The sequence below is a fragment of the Somniosus microcephalus genome, chromosome 15, assembly GCF_052327205.1.
Source record: "Somniosus microcephalus isolate GS21.2 chromosome 15, FLI_Smic_1.0, whole genome shotgun sequence".
Lineage (NCBI taxonomy): Eukaryota > Metazoa > Chordata > Chondrichthyes > Squaliformes > Somniosidae > Somniosus > Somniosus microcephalus.
This window is the reverse complement of record NC_141001.1, coordinates 68,614,997-68,635,686: the sequence shown is the minus strand read 5'-3', so window position 1 is coordinate 68,635,686 and position 20,690 is coordinate 68,614,997. Positions and strand designations below refer to the sequence as shown.

General features: G+C 45.9%; 1 protein-coding gene across 5 annotated transcripts in view; it reads left to right on the top strand.

Moving 5' to 3' along the window:
• Positions 1–20,690, top strand: part of LOC147107010 (DENN domain-containing protein 5A-like) — a 239,324-nt gene that overhangs the window by 177,820 nt on the left and 40,814 nt on the right. For all 5 annotated transcript variants that reach the window (XM_086007967.1, XM_086007963.1, XM_086007965.1 and 2 more), the window contains one exon: positions 18,464–18,592. In XM_086007967.1, the coding sequence (XP_085864093.1) occupies positions 18,464–18,592 (129 nt within the window). The remainder of the gene's footprint in view (positions 1–18,463; positions 18,593–20,690) is intronic.

Below are 20,690 nucleotides of genomic sequence, written 5' to 3'. Positions count from 1 at the left end.
CACAATATGATATTTGTTTCTGGAAAAATTCGCACTTGGGGCGATTTGCTCGTAGGCCCCGTTCTCTCAGCCTCGTGAGCACCTGCTCCAAGTTGGCAAGGTGCTCGTTGTCGTTTTCTCCTGTTACAGGGATGTCGTCTAGGTAGCATTGAGTCCCCGGAATCCCTTGCAGGACTTGCTCCATAGCTCTTTGCCAGATAGCCGGAGCTGATGCCACTCCGAAAACCAGTCGATTGTACTGGTACAGGCCTTTGTGTGTGTTTATCGTGAGATACTTTTTAGAGGCCTCCTCAACCTCCATCTGTAGATATGCCTGTGCGAAGTCAATTTTGGTTTAACGTTTCCCTCCGGATAGTGAGGCGAAAATATCTTCTATCCTCGGAAGAGGATACTGTACCGTGTGAAGAACCGGGTTTACAGTCACCTTGAAGTCCCCACAGATGCGAACTTTTCTCTGTTCTTCAGATTTATCATTATTCAACGTTTTCTTCATGACCGGGACGATGGGTGTTGCCCACTCGCTCCAATCTACCTTGGATAACACGCCTGCTTTTTCCAAATTCTCCAGCTCTGCCTCGACGGCTGGATGAATTGCGTATGGCACCGGCCTTGCCTTAAAAAACTTGGGAATTGCCGCATCTTCCACTTTTATTGAGGCGGTGGCGCCTTTCAGGGTTCCTAGTTCCTGTTGAAACACTTCTTTGGCGTTAGCCAAGATTTCTTTTAATCGTCCAGGTATGACGTCATCATCGTTTTTTTTCTTACTGGTCACCATCAGTGCCTGAATGGAGTGCCAGTCTAAACGTATCTTTCTGATCCATTCACGTCCCAACAACGGTGGACCACCATCTTGCAGAACGTATAAATACAACTTCTGTATTTCCTTGCCGTTGTATACAACAGGCACCCTTATTTTCCCTCTGGGGTATACTTTCTGCCCCGTATATGTCTTCAAGATAATGGATGTGTCTTTCAAAGGTATATGCGGAAATAGCCGCTCGTAATCCCATCGACTTATGACGGTCAGAGCTGATCCTGTATCTAGCTCCATTTTGACTGGGGACCCCGCTTTCGTGAGGGTAACCCAAATGGTCTGGTAATCTTCTTTGGCAATTACATTATGTAATTTGAGACAGCTTAGTCTCTTGTTTCCGGAGTCGCTATCGCTCTTCTGGTCTTCGGAGCTACTGTCAGTCATTATTTGTACCTTTCTGTACTTTTCCTTATTGACCTTTTTACTGTCAGCGGATTTCTTTCCAGATCTGCATACACGTGCAATGTGTCCCATCTTTCCGCATTGCCTGCATGCTTTGTCCTTGAACCAGCAGTCCTTCTGGTCATGGGTGGATCTGCCGCAGCGATAACATCTCTCGAAACCCCGTGTCATTTCATGGGTGCCAAAGTCCTGTGGCTTTTGCTGTATCTCTGCAGCTCCTCTTGCTGCTGCTTCGTATGATACAGCCACACTGAAAGCCTTGCCCAGTGTCAAATCTTTCTCAAAGTAGTCTTTTCTGTGTTCCTTCGCTTAGGAGACCGCAGACGAATTTGTCTCGTAGAGAATCTGCCAGTCCTGCCCCGAATTGGCAGTGCTTTGACAGCTTTCGTAATTCGGTGAGGTAATCAGCGTTACTTTCATTCTTGTGCTGATTCCTCCTGAAGAATTTGAATCGTTCCGCTATCAGCAGCGGTGTTGGGTTTAAGTGCTCCTGTAAGGTATCAACAATCTCCTTAAAATTCTTGTCCATCGGTTTGGCTGGAGTGATCAAGTTTCGTAACAGCTCGTATGTCCTTGCGCCCATCAGATTTAGAAGTACCGATGCCTTTTTATCATCCGCTACTTCATTCGCCTTGCAATATACCTCCACTCTTTCCACATATGTGGTCCAATCTTCTATATCACTATCGCAGTAATATTGCCAGTCTTCGGCATCTTGAAAATCTAAAATGGCGCTTCCCGCGCTTTTCCTCCGTCCCCGATGGATGAAAATGGCGCCTCCCGCGCTTTTCTTTCTTCCCCGCCGAGTTAAGATGGCGCCTCCCGCGCTTTCCCGCTGCTGCCAACGCTGTTCTCCGCCGTTCCCGTTGCAACCTGCAGCTTTTCGCGGTATTTCTATTTTTTTAAATATATTGCTTCAATAGTTTCTCCGTTACTTGGAGAACCGTTCCCGTCGTGGAGCGGACCCTCTGGGACTTTCCCCTCCCTCTGCTCGGTCCGAATGCCGACCTGCTTTGCAGCACCGGCCGCGCCCTGAGTGCTCCACCCTCTCTCTCTTTGCTTCTGCTTCCCGACTCGCTGCCCGGCCCCGTTGCAGTGCCACCCGGTCGAGCTCTAGCCCGCCGCAGCCCAGGAAGGATCAGTGCACTACCTGCCACCAGCCCGTTTAGCTGGTGAAACCACTCTTTTTTTCTTGCTTCTGGCTTCGACCTTCGTCTGAGGAATCGATCCCCTTGAGGTGCTGCCGAATTGCAGGTAAGTTCGTTTCTAACTCGTCGCCACTGTTAGATCCGTGTGTTAATGGAGACACGGAATGCAGGAGTAGATTTAACAAGTGTTTACTGAACAAAGTCTGGAGGTGAACTAACTACACAAGACGCTACACAGGCTTATATACCCGAGTGGTCACTACTGGTACTACAGTATACAGGGGCTTCAAAAACACAGTTCCTCTTAAACGTACATACACTACACAATGCAGTAAAATGTTTTTCCTTTGAAGGAATTTCTTGAAAAACCTCTTGACTTCCATATTTAATTGGGAGGTTAAACAACACCACTGAGAAAAGCAGCATGACGCACAAGACTTCTTAACTGACAAAATCAGCTCGCTTACTAGTTCTACAGTCCCACCCCAAAGCTGACTTGCAGCACATTGCATTGTGGAAACCGAAAGGACATTCCACGCTCAAACATTATCAAATATAGTACAACCATTGGAAACAATTGGTATTGCCTGCACTGAATCTGTTGGATAAAACGATTGCCATGCCCTCATTTCCCAGAGTACAGCTTTCGTGCAATATCCAAATTACTACACACTTGAATGGTTAGGTCAAGCCTGCATTGAAGTGCATCTGTCATCAGACAGGCTGTGTCGCACAGCATGAAACATTTCAGCTCCTTCAGCAGCAGTCAATTGCAGCTTGATTCCTTTGGATGTAGTTCAACTGGTGTACTTTGTAAGGAGATGATTTTGCTTCACTTGTCTCACAGCTGTCTTATGTCAGTCACCAGTTAAATCACTCCATCCACCATGGGACATCTAGTCTGCAGAATCCTTTGTGTTCATCTTCACTACATTTGTCTCTCCTGTCAGTCATTTCACACAGTTACTTGGCTGTTTTCCAAAAATTCTGCTCCAGCAGTCTTATTTGGGGGGGATCAATGACAAAAATAATTTAATTTTATTTAAAATTTGAAATGAAGATTGAAATATTCTACTAACAATGCTATATTCATTTTTAAAAATTACTTTACTATGAATCATTGACACTTTGAATCTCCAGTGTCCCTCTTGTATTGTTTTATTGAGTTCACACTGTTTGTGTGGCAGTGCTAACATTGCAATTGATGAAGAAGTTGACAGATCATCACATATGCTTATTTAAACCAACAAAATGCAGTAAATTTGCTCCCTGTCCTGTCACTGTATTTATTTTGATAACACATGTCCACATCGTAAGCAACAGAATGCAGTGGGAGAAGGATAGGATAACAAATTCATAAACTGAATAATATAAAGTGCCTAAGAAATTGTAGAATTGTTCAAATAATTTTGTCAGTGATTAGGTGAGAATATATAGGCCATGAAGATGTGCCTGTTCCCTGATTTTTGAGGTATGTTACATATATAGAATACAGCTAGTTACCAAATTATGCCTGATGAGGAAGTTTTTTAAAGTTTTTTTTTAAAGTTGATTTTGGAGTATTAGCTACACCTTTTTTTTAATCATAGAGTCATGCAACACAGAAGGAGGTCATTCAGCCCATCGTCCCTGTGCCGGCTCTTGGGAAGAGCGACCTAATTGGTCCTACTCACCTGCTCTTTCCCCATAGCCCTGGATTTTTTTCCTTTTCAAGTACATATCCAATTCCTTTTTGATAGTTGCTATTGAACCTGCCTCAGGCAGTGCATTCCAGATCAGAACAACTTGCTGTGTGAAAAATCTCTCCTCCTGGTTCTTTTGCTGATTATCTTAAATCTCTGTCCTCTGGTTAGCGTGTGAAGGAATAAGCCATATAACCTGTTCAGAAAAATACACTATCTTCTGAAAGCATTCTGGCCTTATTACAACATGACAAACTGGGTTTGGAAATTTAGAAACCGAACTATGAAAGAATTCTGGCTATTGAGATAAGACAGTTGTTGACCCTGAATAAATAACCTTATTGAAACAGAAGGTGCATGGCTCCAACAAGCTGGTCTTTTGGAAACAAAACAATGGCCCATACTGGATTAAGGTGTTTTAATTTAAACTTTGTAAAGATGGCACATAAGATAAGGAACATCTGCCCTCGTAAAGATGACATAAAATAAGGAACGCCTGCCCTTCACACTTTTTATATGGTCAACCCAGAACACGTGGAGATAAGACAAGAGACCCTCTACTCCTATCTACTCTATCAAAACTTCTGATAATTTTGAACACCTCTATTCAATCTCCCCTTAACCTTCTCTGCTCTCAGGAGAACAATCCCAGCTTCTCTAGTCTCCACATAATTAAAATTCCTCATCCCTGGCATTCTAGTAAATCTCCTTTGCACCCTTTCCAAGGCCTTGACATCCTTCCTAAACTGTGGTATGCAGAATTGGACACAATACGCCAGCTGAAGCCTAACCAGTAAAGGTTTAGCACAACTTCCTTGCTTTTGTATTCTATGCCGTTATTTATAAAGCCAAGGATCCCATATAATTTTTAACAGCCTTCTCAACTTGTCCCGCCACCTTCAAAGGATTTGTGTGTGCACACACCCCAGGCCCCTCTCTTCCTGCACCTCTTTAAAAATGTACGGTAATGCTATTTTTTCCTGGAAAAACTTGAACACTTGCTTATTTGGCAGTCATGTCCTTGCATTTACACAGCACCATGTCATATCATTGAAACATCACAAATCACTTCACACATGCACTGGCTGTTATGCAGGCAAAGCTGTATTTCTTGTTACTTATTATTGTGCTTTGGAGCCATCCAGTACTGTCTCATTTTTTAAAAACCCTTTTTTTCCACAAAAAAAAGTCATGAATTGCAGCAATACTGACCATATAATGTCCAGTTTATGCTGAGCCCTGGTACCATATTCTGGACTCAGTTATATAACTCTGCACGGGGAGGTTGAAATGAAGTACACCATTTATGCTTTTGCTTTTGTTTTTTGCAACTATCCAGTGCCTCAACCAAATGGCCATTTTTCATGAGAGCTTAGGCAACAAGTATCAACTGTTGACAAAGTTACTACCCTAAGCTGCAGTTCGAGCCTTACAATTGACCAAGTTCTCCAGGATAGTGAGTGAAAAATCCTGATCTTTATCCAGTGCTTTTATTTATTCATTCACGGGATGTGGGCGTCGCTGGCAAGGCAAGCATTTATTGCCCATCCCTAATTGCCCTTGAGAAGGTGGTGGTGAGCCGCCTTCTTGAACCGCCTACATTCAGTGTGGTGAAGGAACTCCCACAATGCTGTTAGTTAGGGAGTTCCAGGATTTTGACCCAGCGACTATGAAGGAACGGTGATATATTTCCAAGGTGTGTGACTTGGAGGCGAACTTGAAGGTGGTGGTGTTCCCATGCCCTTGTCCGTGGAAAGGCTTTGGGCAATCAGGAGGTGAGTCACTCGCCACAGAATACCCAGCCTCTGACCTGCTCTTGTAGCCATAGTATTTATGTGGCTGGTCCAGTTAAATTTCTGGTCAATGGTGACCCCCAGGATATTGGTGGTGGGGGATTTGATGATGGTAATGCCATTGAATGTCATGGGGAGGTGGTTAGACCATCTCTTATTAGAGATGGTCATTGCCTAGCACTTGCGTGGTGCGAATGTTACTTGCCACTTTTCAGCTCAAGCCTGAATGTTGTCCAGGTCTTACTGCATGCAGGCACAGACCGCTTCATTGTCTGAGGAGTTGCAAATGGAATTGAACACTGTGCAATCATCAGCGAACCTCCCCGTTATGAATCTTATGATCCATGAAGAAAGACTCATGAAATAACACTGGACAGCCAGCTGGTGGCGCCGTCCAAGGAGTATAAATACTCGGGCGTGGGCCCAGCTTGCCCAGGACATTTTGTAAACAGGAACTAGTGAAAGAAAACTAGACCTCCATGTTTTGAAACAAGTTGATTAAAGCCTTGCTTTATACTTAAACCAAGTGCGTAGTGAGTTTTATTACGTCACTCCCCACTTCTGACCTTAGGATGGAGGAAAGGTCATTGATGAAGCAGCTGAAGATGGTTGGGCCTAGGACACTGCCCTGAGGAACTCCTGCAGCGATGTCTTGGGGCTGAGATGATTGGCCTCCAACAAGCACAACCATCTTCCTTTGTGCTAGGTATGACTCTAGCCAGTGGAGAGATTGCAACCTGATTCCCGTTGACTTCAATGTTACTAGGGCTTCTTAATGCCACACTTGGTTAAATACTGCCTTGATGTCAAGGGCAATCACACTCACCTCACCTCTGGAATTCTGCTATTTTGACCAAGGCTGTAATGAGGTCTGGAGCCAAGTGGTCCTGGCGGTACCGAAATTGAGCATCGGTGAACAGATCATTAGTGTGTAAGTGCCACTTGATAGCACTGTTGACGACACCTTCCATCACTTTGCTGATGATTGAGAGTCGACTGGGGCAGTAATTGGCCGGATTGGAATTGTCCTGCTTTTTGTAGACATGACATACCTGGGAAACTTTCCATATTGTCGGGTAGATGCCAGTGTTGTAGCTATACTGGAATAGCTTGGCTAGAGGCTCGGCTAGTTCTGCAACACAAGTCTTCAGCACTACACCTGGGATGTTATCGGGGCCCACAGCCTTTGCTGTATCTAGTGCGCTGTGCCGTTTCTTGATATCGTGTGGAGTGAATCAAATTGGCTGTCCCCACCACAGCAGATTGGTATCTGTGATGGTGAGGGACCTCAGGAGGAGGCCAAGGTGGATCATCCACTTGGCCCTTCTGGCAAATGCTTCAACACTCACGTGCTGGGCTCTGCCGTCACTGATGTTGGGGATGTTCATGGAGCCCCCTCCTCCCGTTAGTTGTTTAATTGTCCACCACCATTCACGACTGGATGTGGCAGGACTGCAGAGCTTTAATCTGATCTATTGGACGTGGGATCGCTTAGCTCTGTCTATGGCATGCCCCCTCCACTGTTTAGCATGCATGTAGTCCTGTGTTGTAGCTTCACCAGATTGGAACCTTATTTTTAGGTATGCCAAGTGCTTGACTAGTCTGTGGGACAGCAGTCCTGATTTTGGCAGTAGTCTCCAGATGTTAGTGAGGAGGACTTTGCAGAGTCGACTGGGCTAGGTGTGCTTTTGTCGTGTCTGAATCGGATGCCTAGGTCGATGCCAGGTGGTCCGTCCGGTTTTATTCTTATTATACTTCTACCGGCATGTAAACAGTAAGCGGGTAGTAAGAGGTGGGGTGGGACCCATTAGCGACAAAGAAGGTGTTATATGCTTAGAGGCGCAGGGCAAGGCTAGAATACTCAGAGTGCTTTCTATCGGTGTTTACTAAGGAGTTGGATGCTGACAAAATATTGGCAGAAGTGGAAAAGGTAGAAGCAATGGAAAGGGTGAAAATTGATAGATAGGATGTACTAGAAAGGCTGGGTATGCTTTGAGTGGATAAGTCGCCTGGTCCAGATGGCTTTCATCTCAGGTTGCTAAGGGAATTGAGGGAGGAGATAGCAGAAGAGCTTGCCATAATTTTCCAATCTTCCCTAGATATGGGGGAGGTGCCCGAGGATTGGAAAGTGGCAAATGTGACACCATTGTTCAAGGGTGTAAGGACAATCCTAGTAACTACAGGCTGGTCAGTTTAACATCAGCGCTGGGTAAAGTTTTAGAAACAATAATCAAGGAAAAAATTAACGGGCACTTGGAGAGGTTTAAGCTAATTAAGGAGAGCCAACATGGATTTGTAAAAGGCAGATCATGTTTGACTAATCTAATTGAATTATTTGATGAAGTAACAGGGAGGATCGATGAAAGGAATGCAATGGATGTTGTTTACATGGATTTTAGGAAGGGGTTTGACAAAGTACCACATAGAAGGCTGGTTAACAAAATTGAGGCTCATGGAATAGTTGGGTCAGTGGCAGCTTGGATAAGGAATTGGCTTAAGGACAGAAAATAGCGAGTTGTGGTAAATGGCTGCTTTTCAGACTGGAGGATGGTAGATAGTGGTGTTCCCCAAGGGTCAGTGCTGGGGCCACTGCTTTTTTTGATGTACATAAATGACCTGGATATTGGAATACAAAGTAGAATTTCTAAATTTGCTGATGACACCAAACTTGGGGGTGTGGCAAACAGTGAGGATGATACCAATTGACTGCAACAGGACATAGAAAGGCTAGCAGAATGGGCAGACAAGTGGCAGATGGAATTTAATACAGAGAAGTGTGAGGTGATGCATTTTGGCAGAAGGAACAGGGAGAGGCAATATACACTTAATGGCACAGTTTTTAAGAGTGTGCAGGGACAGAGGGACCTGGGAGTTGATGTGCATCAGTCCCTGAAGGTGGCAGGACATATTGAGAGAGTGCTTAGCAAAGCATGTGGGATCTTGGGTTTCATAAAAAGAGGTATTGAGTACAAAAGTAGAGAAGTTATGCTGAACCTTTATAAAGCGCTGGTTAGGTCACAACTGGAGTATTGCGTCCAGTTCTGGTCACCACACTTTAGGAAGGATGTGAAGGCCCTTCAGAAGGTGCAGAGGAAATTTACCAGAATGGTTCTGGGGATGGGGGATCTTCACTACAAGGACAGGTTGGAGGGGTGATTCGATAGAGGTGTACAAGATTATGATGGGTTTGGATAGGCTAGACGGGGAAAGGCTGTTCCCACTAGTTGATGGTATAAGGACTAGGGGACACAGATTTAAGGTTTTGGGCAAGAGATACAGGGGGGATGTTAGGAAAAACCTTTTTACGCAGCGAGTGGTGAGGATCTGGAACTCGCTGCCAACGGAAGTGGTGGAATCGGAGACACTCAATGTTTTCAAGAGGAGACTGGATAGGCACTTGAGGGAAATAAACTTGCAGGGCTACAGAGATAGAGCGGGGGAATGGACTGACTGGATTGCTCTACAGAGAGCTGGCACGGACTCGATGGGCCGAATGGCCTCTTTTTTTTGTGCCGTTATGACTCTAAGACTCATTGACTCCAAGACTTTGTCGTAGCAGTTTGATACAACTGAGTGGCTTGGTAGGCAATTTGAGAGGGCAGTTAAGAGTCAACCACATTGCTGTGGGTCTGGAGTCACATATAGGTCAGACCAGGTAAGGACGGCAGATTTCCTTTCCTAAAGGACATTAGTGAACCAGTTGGGTTTTTAGGACAATCCGGTAGTTTCATGGACATCATTACTGATGCTTGCTTTTTATTCCAGATCTATTTAATTAATTAATTGAATTTAAATTCCCGTGTGACCAGCAGCATCTCGTGAAAACACCCACACATTTGTGGTTCATTCTTTCGCATGTTGAAAAACTTTCCAGGAACAATAGTGATTAGTAAAAAAATAAAAAAAAAATCCCAAAATATTGTTCCGGGGCAGTGGCAAATGGAGAACCTTATGAAGAAATCAGGGATTTATTTTTCCCCTTTTTAAAAAAAAAAAAAAAAAAAACCTCTCTCCAATTTTTGCACTCTCCTGTTGAAGCTATTGACTCCTTAGAGTCAATAGAGTTATACAGCACAGAAAGAGGCCCTTTGGCCCATCATGTCCGCGCCGGCCATCAAGCCCTGTCTATTCTAATCCCATTTTCCAGCACTTGGTCCGTAGCCTTGTATGCTATGGCGTTTCAAGTGCTCATCTAAATGCTTCTTGAATGTTGTGAGGGTTCCAGCCTCTACCACCCTTTCAGGCAGTGAGTTCCAGTATCCAACCACCCTTTGGGTGAAAAAGTTTTTCCTCAAATCCCCTCTAAACCTCCTGCCCCTAACCTTGAAACTATGCCCCCTGGTCATTGACCCCTCTACTAAGGGGAAAAGTTCCTTTCTATCTACCCTATCTATGCCCCTCATAATTTTGTACACCTCAATCAGGTCCCCCCTCAGCCTTCTCTGCTCTAAGGAAAACAATCCCAGCCTGTCCAGTCTCTCTTCATAGCTGAAGCGCTCCAGCCCAGGTAACATCCTGGTGAATCTCCTCTGTACCCTCTCCAATGCAATCACATCCTTCCTATAGTGTGGCGACCAGAACTGCACACAGTATTCCAGCTGTGGCCTAACTAGCGTTTTGTATAGCTCCATCATAACCTTCCTGCTCTTATATTCTATGCCTCGGCTAATGAAGGCAAGTATCCCATATGCCTTTTCTACCTTATCTACCTGTACTTCTGCCTTCAGGGATCTTTGTACATGTACATCAAGGTCCCTCTGATCCTCTGTCCTTCCTAGGGTCCTAGCATTCATTGTGTATTCCCTTGCCTTGTTAGTCCTCCCAAAATGCATCACCTCACACTTTTCAGGGTTAAATTCCATTTGCCACTGTTCTGCCCATCTAACCAACTCGTCTATATCGTCCTGTAGCCTGAGGCTTCCTTCCTCGCTATTTACCACTTGTTGAAGAATAGTCCCACAGTACCAGTCAATCTCCAGTACCTCATCCAGGTCATTTCTTGCCAATTAAGAGCAAGATTTTCTTCCTCCCCCTTAACTTAGATGCTGAGACCAATTCTAGCAGCCTACCTACTGCCACTGACGCAGAGATCAGCTAACTGAGCAAACCACGTTTCTGGTCATGATTGCTCACCTACTTGTGAATAAATTCTCCATCACGGGAACTTCCAGAAATCCATGTTTTAGCAACACTTTTGAATCAAATGGACATTAATGAACCAGATTTTTTTTTAGGACCATCCAGTAGTTTCATAGTCACCATTACTGATGCTAGCATTTTATTCCAGATTTATTGAATTAATGAATTAATTAATTTAAATTCCGCACCTGCCATGGCGGGATTTGAACTCGTGTACTCTGGATCATTAGTCTAGTAACATAACCACTATGTTGCCGAGCCCATACAACTCTGATACCTTTATCCGTCCCGTGTATGTGTGGCCCGTGGGCAAGAACGTTATCTGGCTCATATCTACTGTTCCTGTGGTTAAATAGCTTGCTAATGTTTGTTGTCTGCGTTTATATGTAAAGAATGACCACTTGGGAGTGCTGATGCCTGTAGAGCCACAGCTCAACAAAATTGGGGTAGAGGAGATCGTGCAGTTAAAGTATGCCAGGATTTTTGCACCTGTCTGCAATCCACCAACCCATGATGGAAGTGCACATGTGTGGATGTTGAGTGAGGACAGGATCAGATACCTCTTGTAGTGCAATAACTTGCTGGACTCTGTGTCCAGGTTCGCACATTGAATATTCGGCATTTGGTACTGTAGGGGTGCACATTATCTGTGGAACACTTGCGCAGCAGGGAATCAACACCTTCAGGAGATGAGGGGGAGAAAATATACAGAAGAAAGACATTTTCATGCTATTAATTTCATGTTACTCGCTCAGTATTATTGTGTTTTTACTCTGGCATTTTAAATGTCTTGATTTTAATAAGTCAGTCTGACAATGACAAGTGGGAAGTACCTTAAATAAGTAAAGAGGGGGAAATACATTTACCACAGAGATTTTCCATTATTTCCAACCTAGTTAACATTAACCCTGCAGAGATATAAATAATGAATGCCTGAGTCCATTTTTCTAAATGCAAGATTTTCCATTCCAGGGCTGTCCTGCTGTTAAGCATTCATTGATCACATATGGAAACTTTGAACTGTTGGCAATATCATTTGTGGGGAGGAAGTGTTGCCTTTTTTGATTATGTTGGTCAGATTACTTGCATTTCAGCTCTTTCCCTAATGAAGAAGGTTGATTACATCGCAGATTGCCTTTCAGTATGGGTTTTCTTTGGGAGGGGGCAGGATAAGTGAAGGAAGAACAGCTGCTCAGAGCTGAAGGAGACAAACTTCTAGTGGAGAATGATGGAATAGCAAAACATTTTCTCTGAATGTAAATGTGGTGAACGGTATTCCACAAGGATCCACGTATAAATATATAAATAAATGATCTTGGATAAGGAATTGAGGAACAATACCAAAATGTTTTGATTTAAAAAATTTGGGGATATGGCAAATTGTGACAAGGCTAGACAAAGACTGCAGGAGGATGTAGAAAGACCAACAGAGTGGACAGATAGATGACAGATGCAATTCCATGTAGGATTACATTTTGGAAGTAACAATAGGGACAGGAAGTACTCTCGTTGGTAAGATTTTAAATTGATCAGAGGGACATTGATGACAGAGATCACTGTAAGTGCAAGTAGATATTGCCATAAAAAGTCAAATGGAATCCTTTTGCCTAGAATACAAAAGGAAAGAGAGAAAACAAGATCTTAGGCCACAGTTGGAGTATTTGTTTTTTTTTAGGCACCCCATTATAGGACGGTTATAAAAGCAATTTAAAAGGTGTAGTGTGTATTCGCTAGGATGTTACCAGAGATGACGGGTTCCAGTTATGAAGACTGATTTGAAAAGTTAGGGTTTTCTTCTCCAAAGCTGAAAAGATTGAAGAGTGACCTGATAAAAATGCTTGAGATACTGGAGGTTTATGATGGGGTAAAAAGTGACAGATTGGTTTCACTGGTCATTGAGATGGTAACAAGAAAGTAAACATTAGAAACATACTGCAAATTGAAACACAAAGGGGGAGAAATTCAGTTGTTAGCGCCACCCGTTAGCGCCTTAAGAGGGCGATAAGTGGGGCGCGAAGCGGCTAGCGCCCGGGCGCGGCAAGACCTGCGCCTCTCGCGAAATTGAGCGGACATTTAGCGGCGGCGCAAAACCGCAACGCCCGCTCAGCTGCACGCGCAGATCCTGACGTCATTTCATGGTGCAACGCCCTTGGGGCGCCCCGAACCGGAACTTCAGTGGCGCCCCCCCTCCTTTCTGCCTGGCGCGCCCAGCGACTGGTTGACTGGAACGGTTCCCAGTCACTGTGGGGCTGGGGGTCGCTATTTAAAGGGGGCTCTTCCTGGCTTCTTTGTAGTAGCCATTTTTGGACCACTCCTTCTGTGTGAGAGAGAGAGAGAGATTTGCAGAGAGACAAAGGGAGAGAGCTTTCTGCATTGAGTCAGCGCTCGCAGAGGTACTTCTGGCTTCGGCCCAGAACTTTGTAGTTGGTTTGATTTTTCACTGGCATAACCTTGAGTGGCCACATACTATGGGGGCTGCAATGGGTGGAAACGTTGTGTTTCTCCATTGCATTGAGAGGGCTCAGAGACGCCGAGAGAGAGTGCCAATCATGGCCAGACGGAGGAGAGCCAACAGGCGTCGGCACAGGAGGCCTTACCCTCCCAGGGTATTCCGCCAACAGTTCTCCTACCTCAACATGTCTGAGGAGCAGTGTTTTCGGAGGCTTTGATTCAGCAGGGAGGTGGTCACTGAGCTCTGCCACCTGCTTCAGCCAGATCTGCAGCCTCAACTGAGGAGCAGGACGTCTCTGTCGGTGGCAGTGAAGGTGACAGTGGCGCTCAACTTCTATGCCACCGGCTCCTTCCAATCCGCTACTGGGGACATTGCCAATGTCTCCCAGTTCGCGGTGCATTGCTGCATTCGCCAAGTCACGAATGCCCTCTTTAAAAGGAGACGTCAGTACATTTCCTTCCCCATGACCCTGGACAAGAAGCAAGAGCGCGCAATGGGATTTGCAAGAATAGCGGGGTTCCCCATGGTCCAGCGCGCCATTGACTGCACGCATGTGGCTTTGCGGGCGCCGCAAGAGAATGCCGAGGATTACCGCAACCGGAAGGGGTTCCAGTCGTTGAACATCCAGTTGGTGTGTGACCACAGACAGCTGATACTAGCTGTCAATGCCCGCTTTCCAGGCAGCAGCCATGACGCCTTCATCCTGCGCCAGACTTCTGTGGCAGACCTTTTCGAAGCCCCAGCTCACCCAGGAGGCTGGCTTCTCGGGGACAAGGGCTATCCTCTGTGCACCTGGCTGATGACCCCGCTCCATGCGTCCAGCACCCCTGCTGAAGAACGATACAATGAGAGCCATCAAGTGACCAGGAACATCATTGAGCACACAATCAGCGTGCTAAATCAACGATTCCGCTGTCTGGACCATTCCGGGGGAGCCCTTCAGTACTCACCTGAGCGAGTCTCCCATTTCGTTGTAGTGTGCTGCATGCTGCATAACCTGGCAATCCTCAGGACTCAGCCACTGCCACCAGATATTGGAGCACCAGCAGAGGAGGAGGAGGAGGAGGAGCACCAGGACGGGAGGGAGGCACAAAGTGCAAGGGCCGTCCGTCAGCAGCTTATTGCAAGTCGGTTCTAGGCCCCCTCTGAGGGAATGGCTTGTGCCATTGAAAGAACATGAATGGAACCGTTCCGCAACCCCTGAGCCGGTCAAGGCAACAAATAGTTCAAAGAGCAAACATGCACAATCTGAATAAAGACACTTCTTTATTTAACAAACTGTGTGCCCTTCCCGCATGACAAAGTAATAGAGAGAAACCCCCCAAAAAGCAGTCAGACACATAACTGGCTCTCACAACCTGGAGACAACGAACAAAAGAGTAAACAAAAAATGACCACGATCCTCGGCCTTCACAAAAAAATTAAGCATTTTGCCACACCTCCTACTTTTTGCCCTTCGAGGGTGATCTGCTTCGCTTGCGAGATTGGCCCCTTCCCACCCTGCAGCTCCTCCGCAATGGGACCCCAGTGGCTGCAGCAAGGCTGGGGGAAGGCTGCTGAGTGTCAGAAACTGAGTCGGCAGATGCCCTTGAGGGACGGCCTGGACCAGCTCTGGGCCTGGAGGGCCCGGCTGCTGACTGCTCCAACTCTGCATGGTGGCAGCTGCAGTGGAGAAGTGAGAGTGTTGGCAGCAGGAATGCTGCCATCCTGACAGAGGACAGGCACTCCCTAGTTGGACGACACACTGGCACTCCCACGGGGCAGCACTGCAGCATGCGGAGCAATCTGCTGAAGCACAGACTGCTGGCCTGCTGCGGCACGGCGAGGGCCCCGGCGATTCGTGCCCGATCCAGCGAGGGTGGCAACAGTCAGTGCTTGTGTGGCCTCAATCTGCGTCTGCATCAGACCAGCCACTGACTGCATTGCACCACTAAGCAGTTGCGTGGAAGCTGCCTGTGCTGCCAGTGCTGCACCGAAGTCCTGCAGACTCCTTGCCTGTGCTGCGCCGAAGTCCTGGACACTCCTTGCCAGTGACTCAATGGATTCGGGCATCCTTGCCATTGCAGCCATGAGCTCAGTGTGCCTGTGCTCCGCCTGGGTGCCCATTTCAGCGAGGAGCCGCACCTCTTCTGCGCTCACTGTAGCAGGACTGGAGGCCAGACTCTCCCTCCGGGGAGAAGGCCGCCAAGCTTCCCTACCCCCCCCCCCCCCGCATTGCTGCAGCCCGCTGGGCCCCGGATCTTCACCCTCCTCAGACCCTTCCCGCCCCCCCCCCCCCCCCCCCGCTCCCCTCCAGGGAAGATGTGTCCCCATTATGGCCATGGGCTGCCTCGGCTGAGGGTGGCACTGATGGTCCGGCTTCCTCTTCCTCCTCGCCTTCAGAATCACTCACGGTGGCAGCTTGAGGGCCCACCGCCTCACCTGGCGAATCAGCATCTGAAAGCAGGGAGGTGCAAGAGTTGCTTTAGCGTGAGGACAGGGCGGCAGCGAGGGAGGCATGAGTGCTGCAATGTACTGTATTGGTTCAATAGTGGCAAACGATGCTGGTGTGAGGCGCAAGTGGAAGGAGAGAGGTCAAAAAGGTGATAACTTTACCATTGCTGTCCAGAACAGGGTCGGCATCTCCAGTGGCGACAGGGTCAATCATCCGGCCTGCCATAATGCGCTGGACTCGCTGCTCCAGATCGCTGAGGTCTTGAAGGTGAGGCCGGCCTCCCCCGGTCCATTGCTGCTGCCTTCTGTTATGGGCCAGCTTGCCCTGCAAGAGAAAGGATGGGCTCTGAGTACAGTGTGAAGCCCTGATCTTGGCTGCACTGCCTCCCATGGTGGAACAGCCCTTACACTGTGAAGCCCTGATCTTGGCTGTACTGCCTCCCATGGTCGAATAGCCCTTAGTGTGTAAAGTGCTGAAAGGCCCATAGGTGTTGGATGAGGGCTGGGCATTGGGGCTTTCAGGACCCTTTGGCCATAAAGTGAGGTGCACAGGCAGGGATGAAGAGGATACTGAAAAGGGTACTCACACTGATGACCCAAGTGAGGTCATTGAACTTCTTCCTGCATTGCACAAGGGTCCTAGGCACCATGCTGCTGGAGGTCACTCTGTGAGCCACCTCCCTCCAAGCTTTGCGATTATCGGTGGGCAGCGGCCTCCTGCCACTGTCCGGAAACAGGATAGATCACCTGCGCTCCACCGCGCCAACCAGAACCTGCAGGGCCCCCTCACTGAACCACTGCGCTCGCTCCCTGGCCCTCTCCATGGTCCTAGGCATTAGAATGTGGCAGCAGGTCTGTCCAGGCCGAGAATCAGGGCTCCGATGTGCAGGGTGTGGCTGCAAACCAAGATCGACCCTCCCCTTTAAGAGCTGACCGGTGTCTGCGGCAATCGCTAACTGGCCGCACCTGCACTGCACCCGCCCTCGGTGGTAGCGCCTCGCTTCTCCAGCTTAGCGCCTTAGGACAGTCGTGCAGTACCTGTTTTAGCATGCCAAGCACCTCCTGGGGCGAAGCAGGTCAATTTAGCTGTAGGTGGCGATAATTTGCGCCGGGCACTAGATTTCGTGCCCGCTCGAGTATAACGCCCCAAACGTGGCGATACTGAATTTCTCCCCCAAAATATTTAATAATCAACAGTCCAGGTATAAACAGTTTGAAAAGCACCTTCTTTTCTGAAAGAGAAGAGTTGTACACTGGTTTCCACACTGATGTAAATTTGCAGGATAGTACATTGATGGTCTGATTGTGCATGTCTGAACTGTACTATTTAATACACTAAGGTCATTAATGGTAGGAAGTCACACAACACCAGGTTACAGTCCAACAGCTTTATTTGAAATCACAAGCTTTCGGAGCGCTGCTCCTTCGTCAGGTGAAGTGAAGAGATGCATATAGGCACAGCATATATAGTCAGAGAACACTGCCAGATGATTACAGGTAATCTTTCTAACTGCCCTTTATCACACCTCGGCAGAGAGATAATCACAGCAATCAAAGGTGTGAATGGTGTCCAAACAGGTCAGTCAGGAAAACATTACATACAGACCCTGTTTTTCATACAGACCCCAGCATCTGCAACATTTGACCCCTTGTGACCCCACCTCATTGTTCTTTGGTGTAATGTTTTCCTGACTGACCCGTTTGGACACCATTCACACCTTTGATTGCTGTGATTATCTCTCTGCCGAGGTGTGATAAAGGGCAGTTAGAAAGATTACCTGTAATCATCTGGCTGTGTTCTCTGACTATATATGCTGTGCCTATATGCATCTCTTCACTTCACCTGACGAAGGAGCAGCGCTCCGAAAGCTTGTGATTTCAAATAAAGCTGTTGGACTATAACCTGGTGTTGTGTGACTTCCTACATTTGTCCACCCCAGTCCAACACCGGCATTTCCACATCATGGTCATTAATGGTGGTGGGGGGGGAGGGGGCACTGATTGAATTGAAATCACTATGGAAGAGTTAGTTGATGATTTTGAAAATATCAGATGCAACAGCAGGTTATCAGTGCTGATCTGTTTGCAGTTTAACCACTGAACTGGGGGATAATGAGCCCAATGCCATAATTCACAAAGGACGGAGTAATGGAAATTACTGCATAGGAGACCATTCAGCACATTGTGCCTGTACGGATGAATACATATCTTGGAACTGTCTCAATGAGCATTCATGGTTTGATGGGTTGTTGATTCCTTTAAAACTAGAATCTTCCCATTGTTATACCTGATAAATTAATTACAAAATTGTCAATTCCTTCAAATGATTTGTTGTTTTTGTTCACAAGGGCTGCAAGTGGCTTTAAAGTTGCAGTGGTGTTGCCATGTTTTGTTATTTTTGGTACATAGGAGGAAATCTTTTATATCTGTCATTAGTCTGCATATTTTATATCTCTTTTAACTGACCTATTTTGTAGAGCTTACAGTAATGGTTCCTGGCAGAACTCCACATGTCAGCTAGAGATCACAAACTGGGCTGTTGTGGCAAGCACGGGTGGAATGGATTGCCTTACTTTCTGAATCTTTTTTTTCTATTCCAGGCACATCCAGAATATTGGTGAGATCAAAACTGATGTGGGCAAAGCCCGAGCTTGGGTGAGACTCTCTATGGAGAAGAAACTGCTGTCCAGACATCTCAAGCAGCTCCTCTCAGACCATGAGTTAACAAAGTAAGGATTACAGTTTACTGTTCCAGATAACTACCCAGAGCCATCTTTAATGTGTACTACATCAGTGGCCAGTGTAAACTGTTAACTAAAAAATAAGAGTAGTATGGCCAGTAAAATGTCTAAACTTACGCAGCATGTATAAGTGATTGCAGAATTTCTAATGTACCTGAGTCAACTTGATGGCACAACTATTTACACTATGACTGATGCCCTATCGTAAAATGTGTTCAAATGGGCTAGAATTAAGTTGTAGTTCGAGATGGTGTCAAAACCGGAAGAAAAAACATTTTTTTGCAATTCAGAATCCAGCCACTATACAGGAAACTTTCTGGTATCCGGCACGGCTGGGACCGACGTGTTGCCGGTTCATCAACAATTCCGGATAACCGAACGCTATAGTGAAAGATACGGAGCTCTGAGCTCCGTATAAAGCAACAAACCCTGTTGCTTACAGCTTCAAAACAATCGGCACAAGTTGCAAGCGTCTCTGTAGCTTAGCAACAGCTTCAGCTACACCTTTGCATAGCAACAAATGGAGTAAAACAAGTAACTAAAAGTAAAAAAATTTACCTGAACCGACTCCTGAATTTTGCCGGTGGATAGAGCGTTCCAGTTATTTAGGGGCCGGTTAATCGAAAGTTTCCTGTATTTGAAATGGTATTTGAAACTTGTAATGGGGAACTTAAGCTCTGATATTTGATCTTTGTCTCTAAATTAAATTACAGTATAAAACTTATTTAAACTCTGATTTAAATTCTCCAATATTTCCTATTTTGAACCCACACACCAGGGAAATGCATAAAATGAAATAATCTTACTTAAGTTAACAGCCAGATTGAAGACATGTTTACCAAGAAGAGTCTATTATCGACCCTGTGGGCAGGATAAAGGTGGTGCTGCTATGTTATACCATGAGATAAAAGGGTACTTACAGACAATAATGTTGACTTCAACCCAGTAAAAACTGGAAATGTCCAACTGGAAATGTCCAGAAGGAAGGAAGGCAACAGAATTAGAACTGGTGAATGTGGTCTTGGATTGTTTTTTGACTTTGTGTGTTATGGTTGCTACTAGAGGTAATTTTCATCTAGACCTAGTTCCAACAAGGGATCAAAATAATAACTATAATGAACAAATGAAGAACTTGCATTTATATAACACTTTATGTCCTCAGGACATCTCAAAGCGCTTCACATCTAATAAATTACTTTTGAAGTTCAGTCACTGTCGTATAGGAAAATGCAGCCGCTCATTATGTGCACAGGAAGGCCCCACAAACACACAACAAATTAGATAAATGACAGTTAAGCTGTCTAGGACATCGGGAGAACCTCCGGTTCTTCTTTGACAGTGCCCAGGGATCTTCTATGTTCACCTGAACAAGTAGAGAGGAACTTAGTTTAATATCTCTTGCAAAAGATACCACCTCTTACAGTGCAGCAACTCCTCAGTACTGCACTGAAGTGGTAGCCTAGATTGTTACATCCTAGATAAATGAATGCCTTGTCTCCTTTTCCTTGTGATTACCCCGCTTAGTCCCTGTTCCCTGAAAGTTGTGATGACTCGTTTTTACCCCGTACAGAGCGGGTATCAAACCAGAGACCTTCAAGATATAAATGGCCCAGCTGTTTTAGATAAACTTGTTAAGCCATTGTGACCCTCAGTAGTATATTTTAGTTATATTGTCATTCTATCCACGCCTTGCTGTGACGTTATTTGATTCTGTAGATTTCTGTTTGGCAGGAAGTGTTCTGTTTTGTGGATTCCATTTATAGAAAACTCCAGGGTATCTATTTGTGTCAGGATTGTTTTTTCTAAATTCAATACGCAAGCTAGTGTCCTGTGAAGTTAAACTGAGACTTGCCTTGTTTTCTTGAATTAATCTTGTCGGTCAGCTTGTCAGAATACATCAATAATTTTAGACCTGTTTGGCAAAGAGGAGAAATTGCTGGCCTGACAAACACAAAATGTTATTGTGAAGCCAATCAAATTAACAGAGCTATTAAAACCACAATTGCAGGGTTAGAGTGGGCCAGAACAGTGTGCACACTGGCAGAAGTGTGAGAATTGGCCAGAGACAGGCCTGCAGAATAGAAAA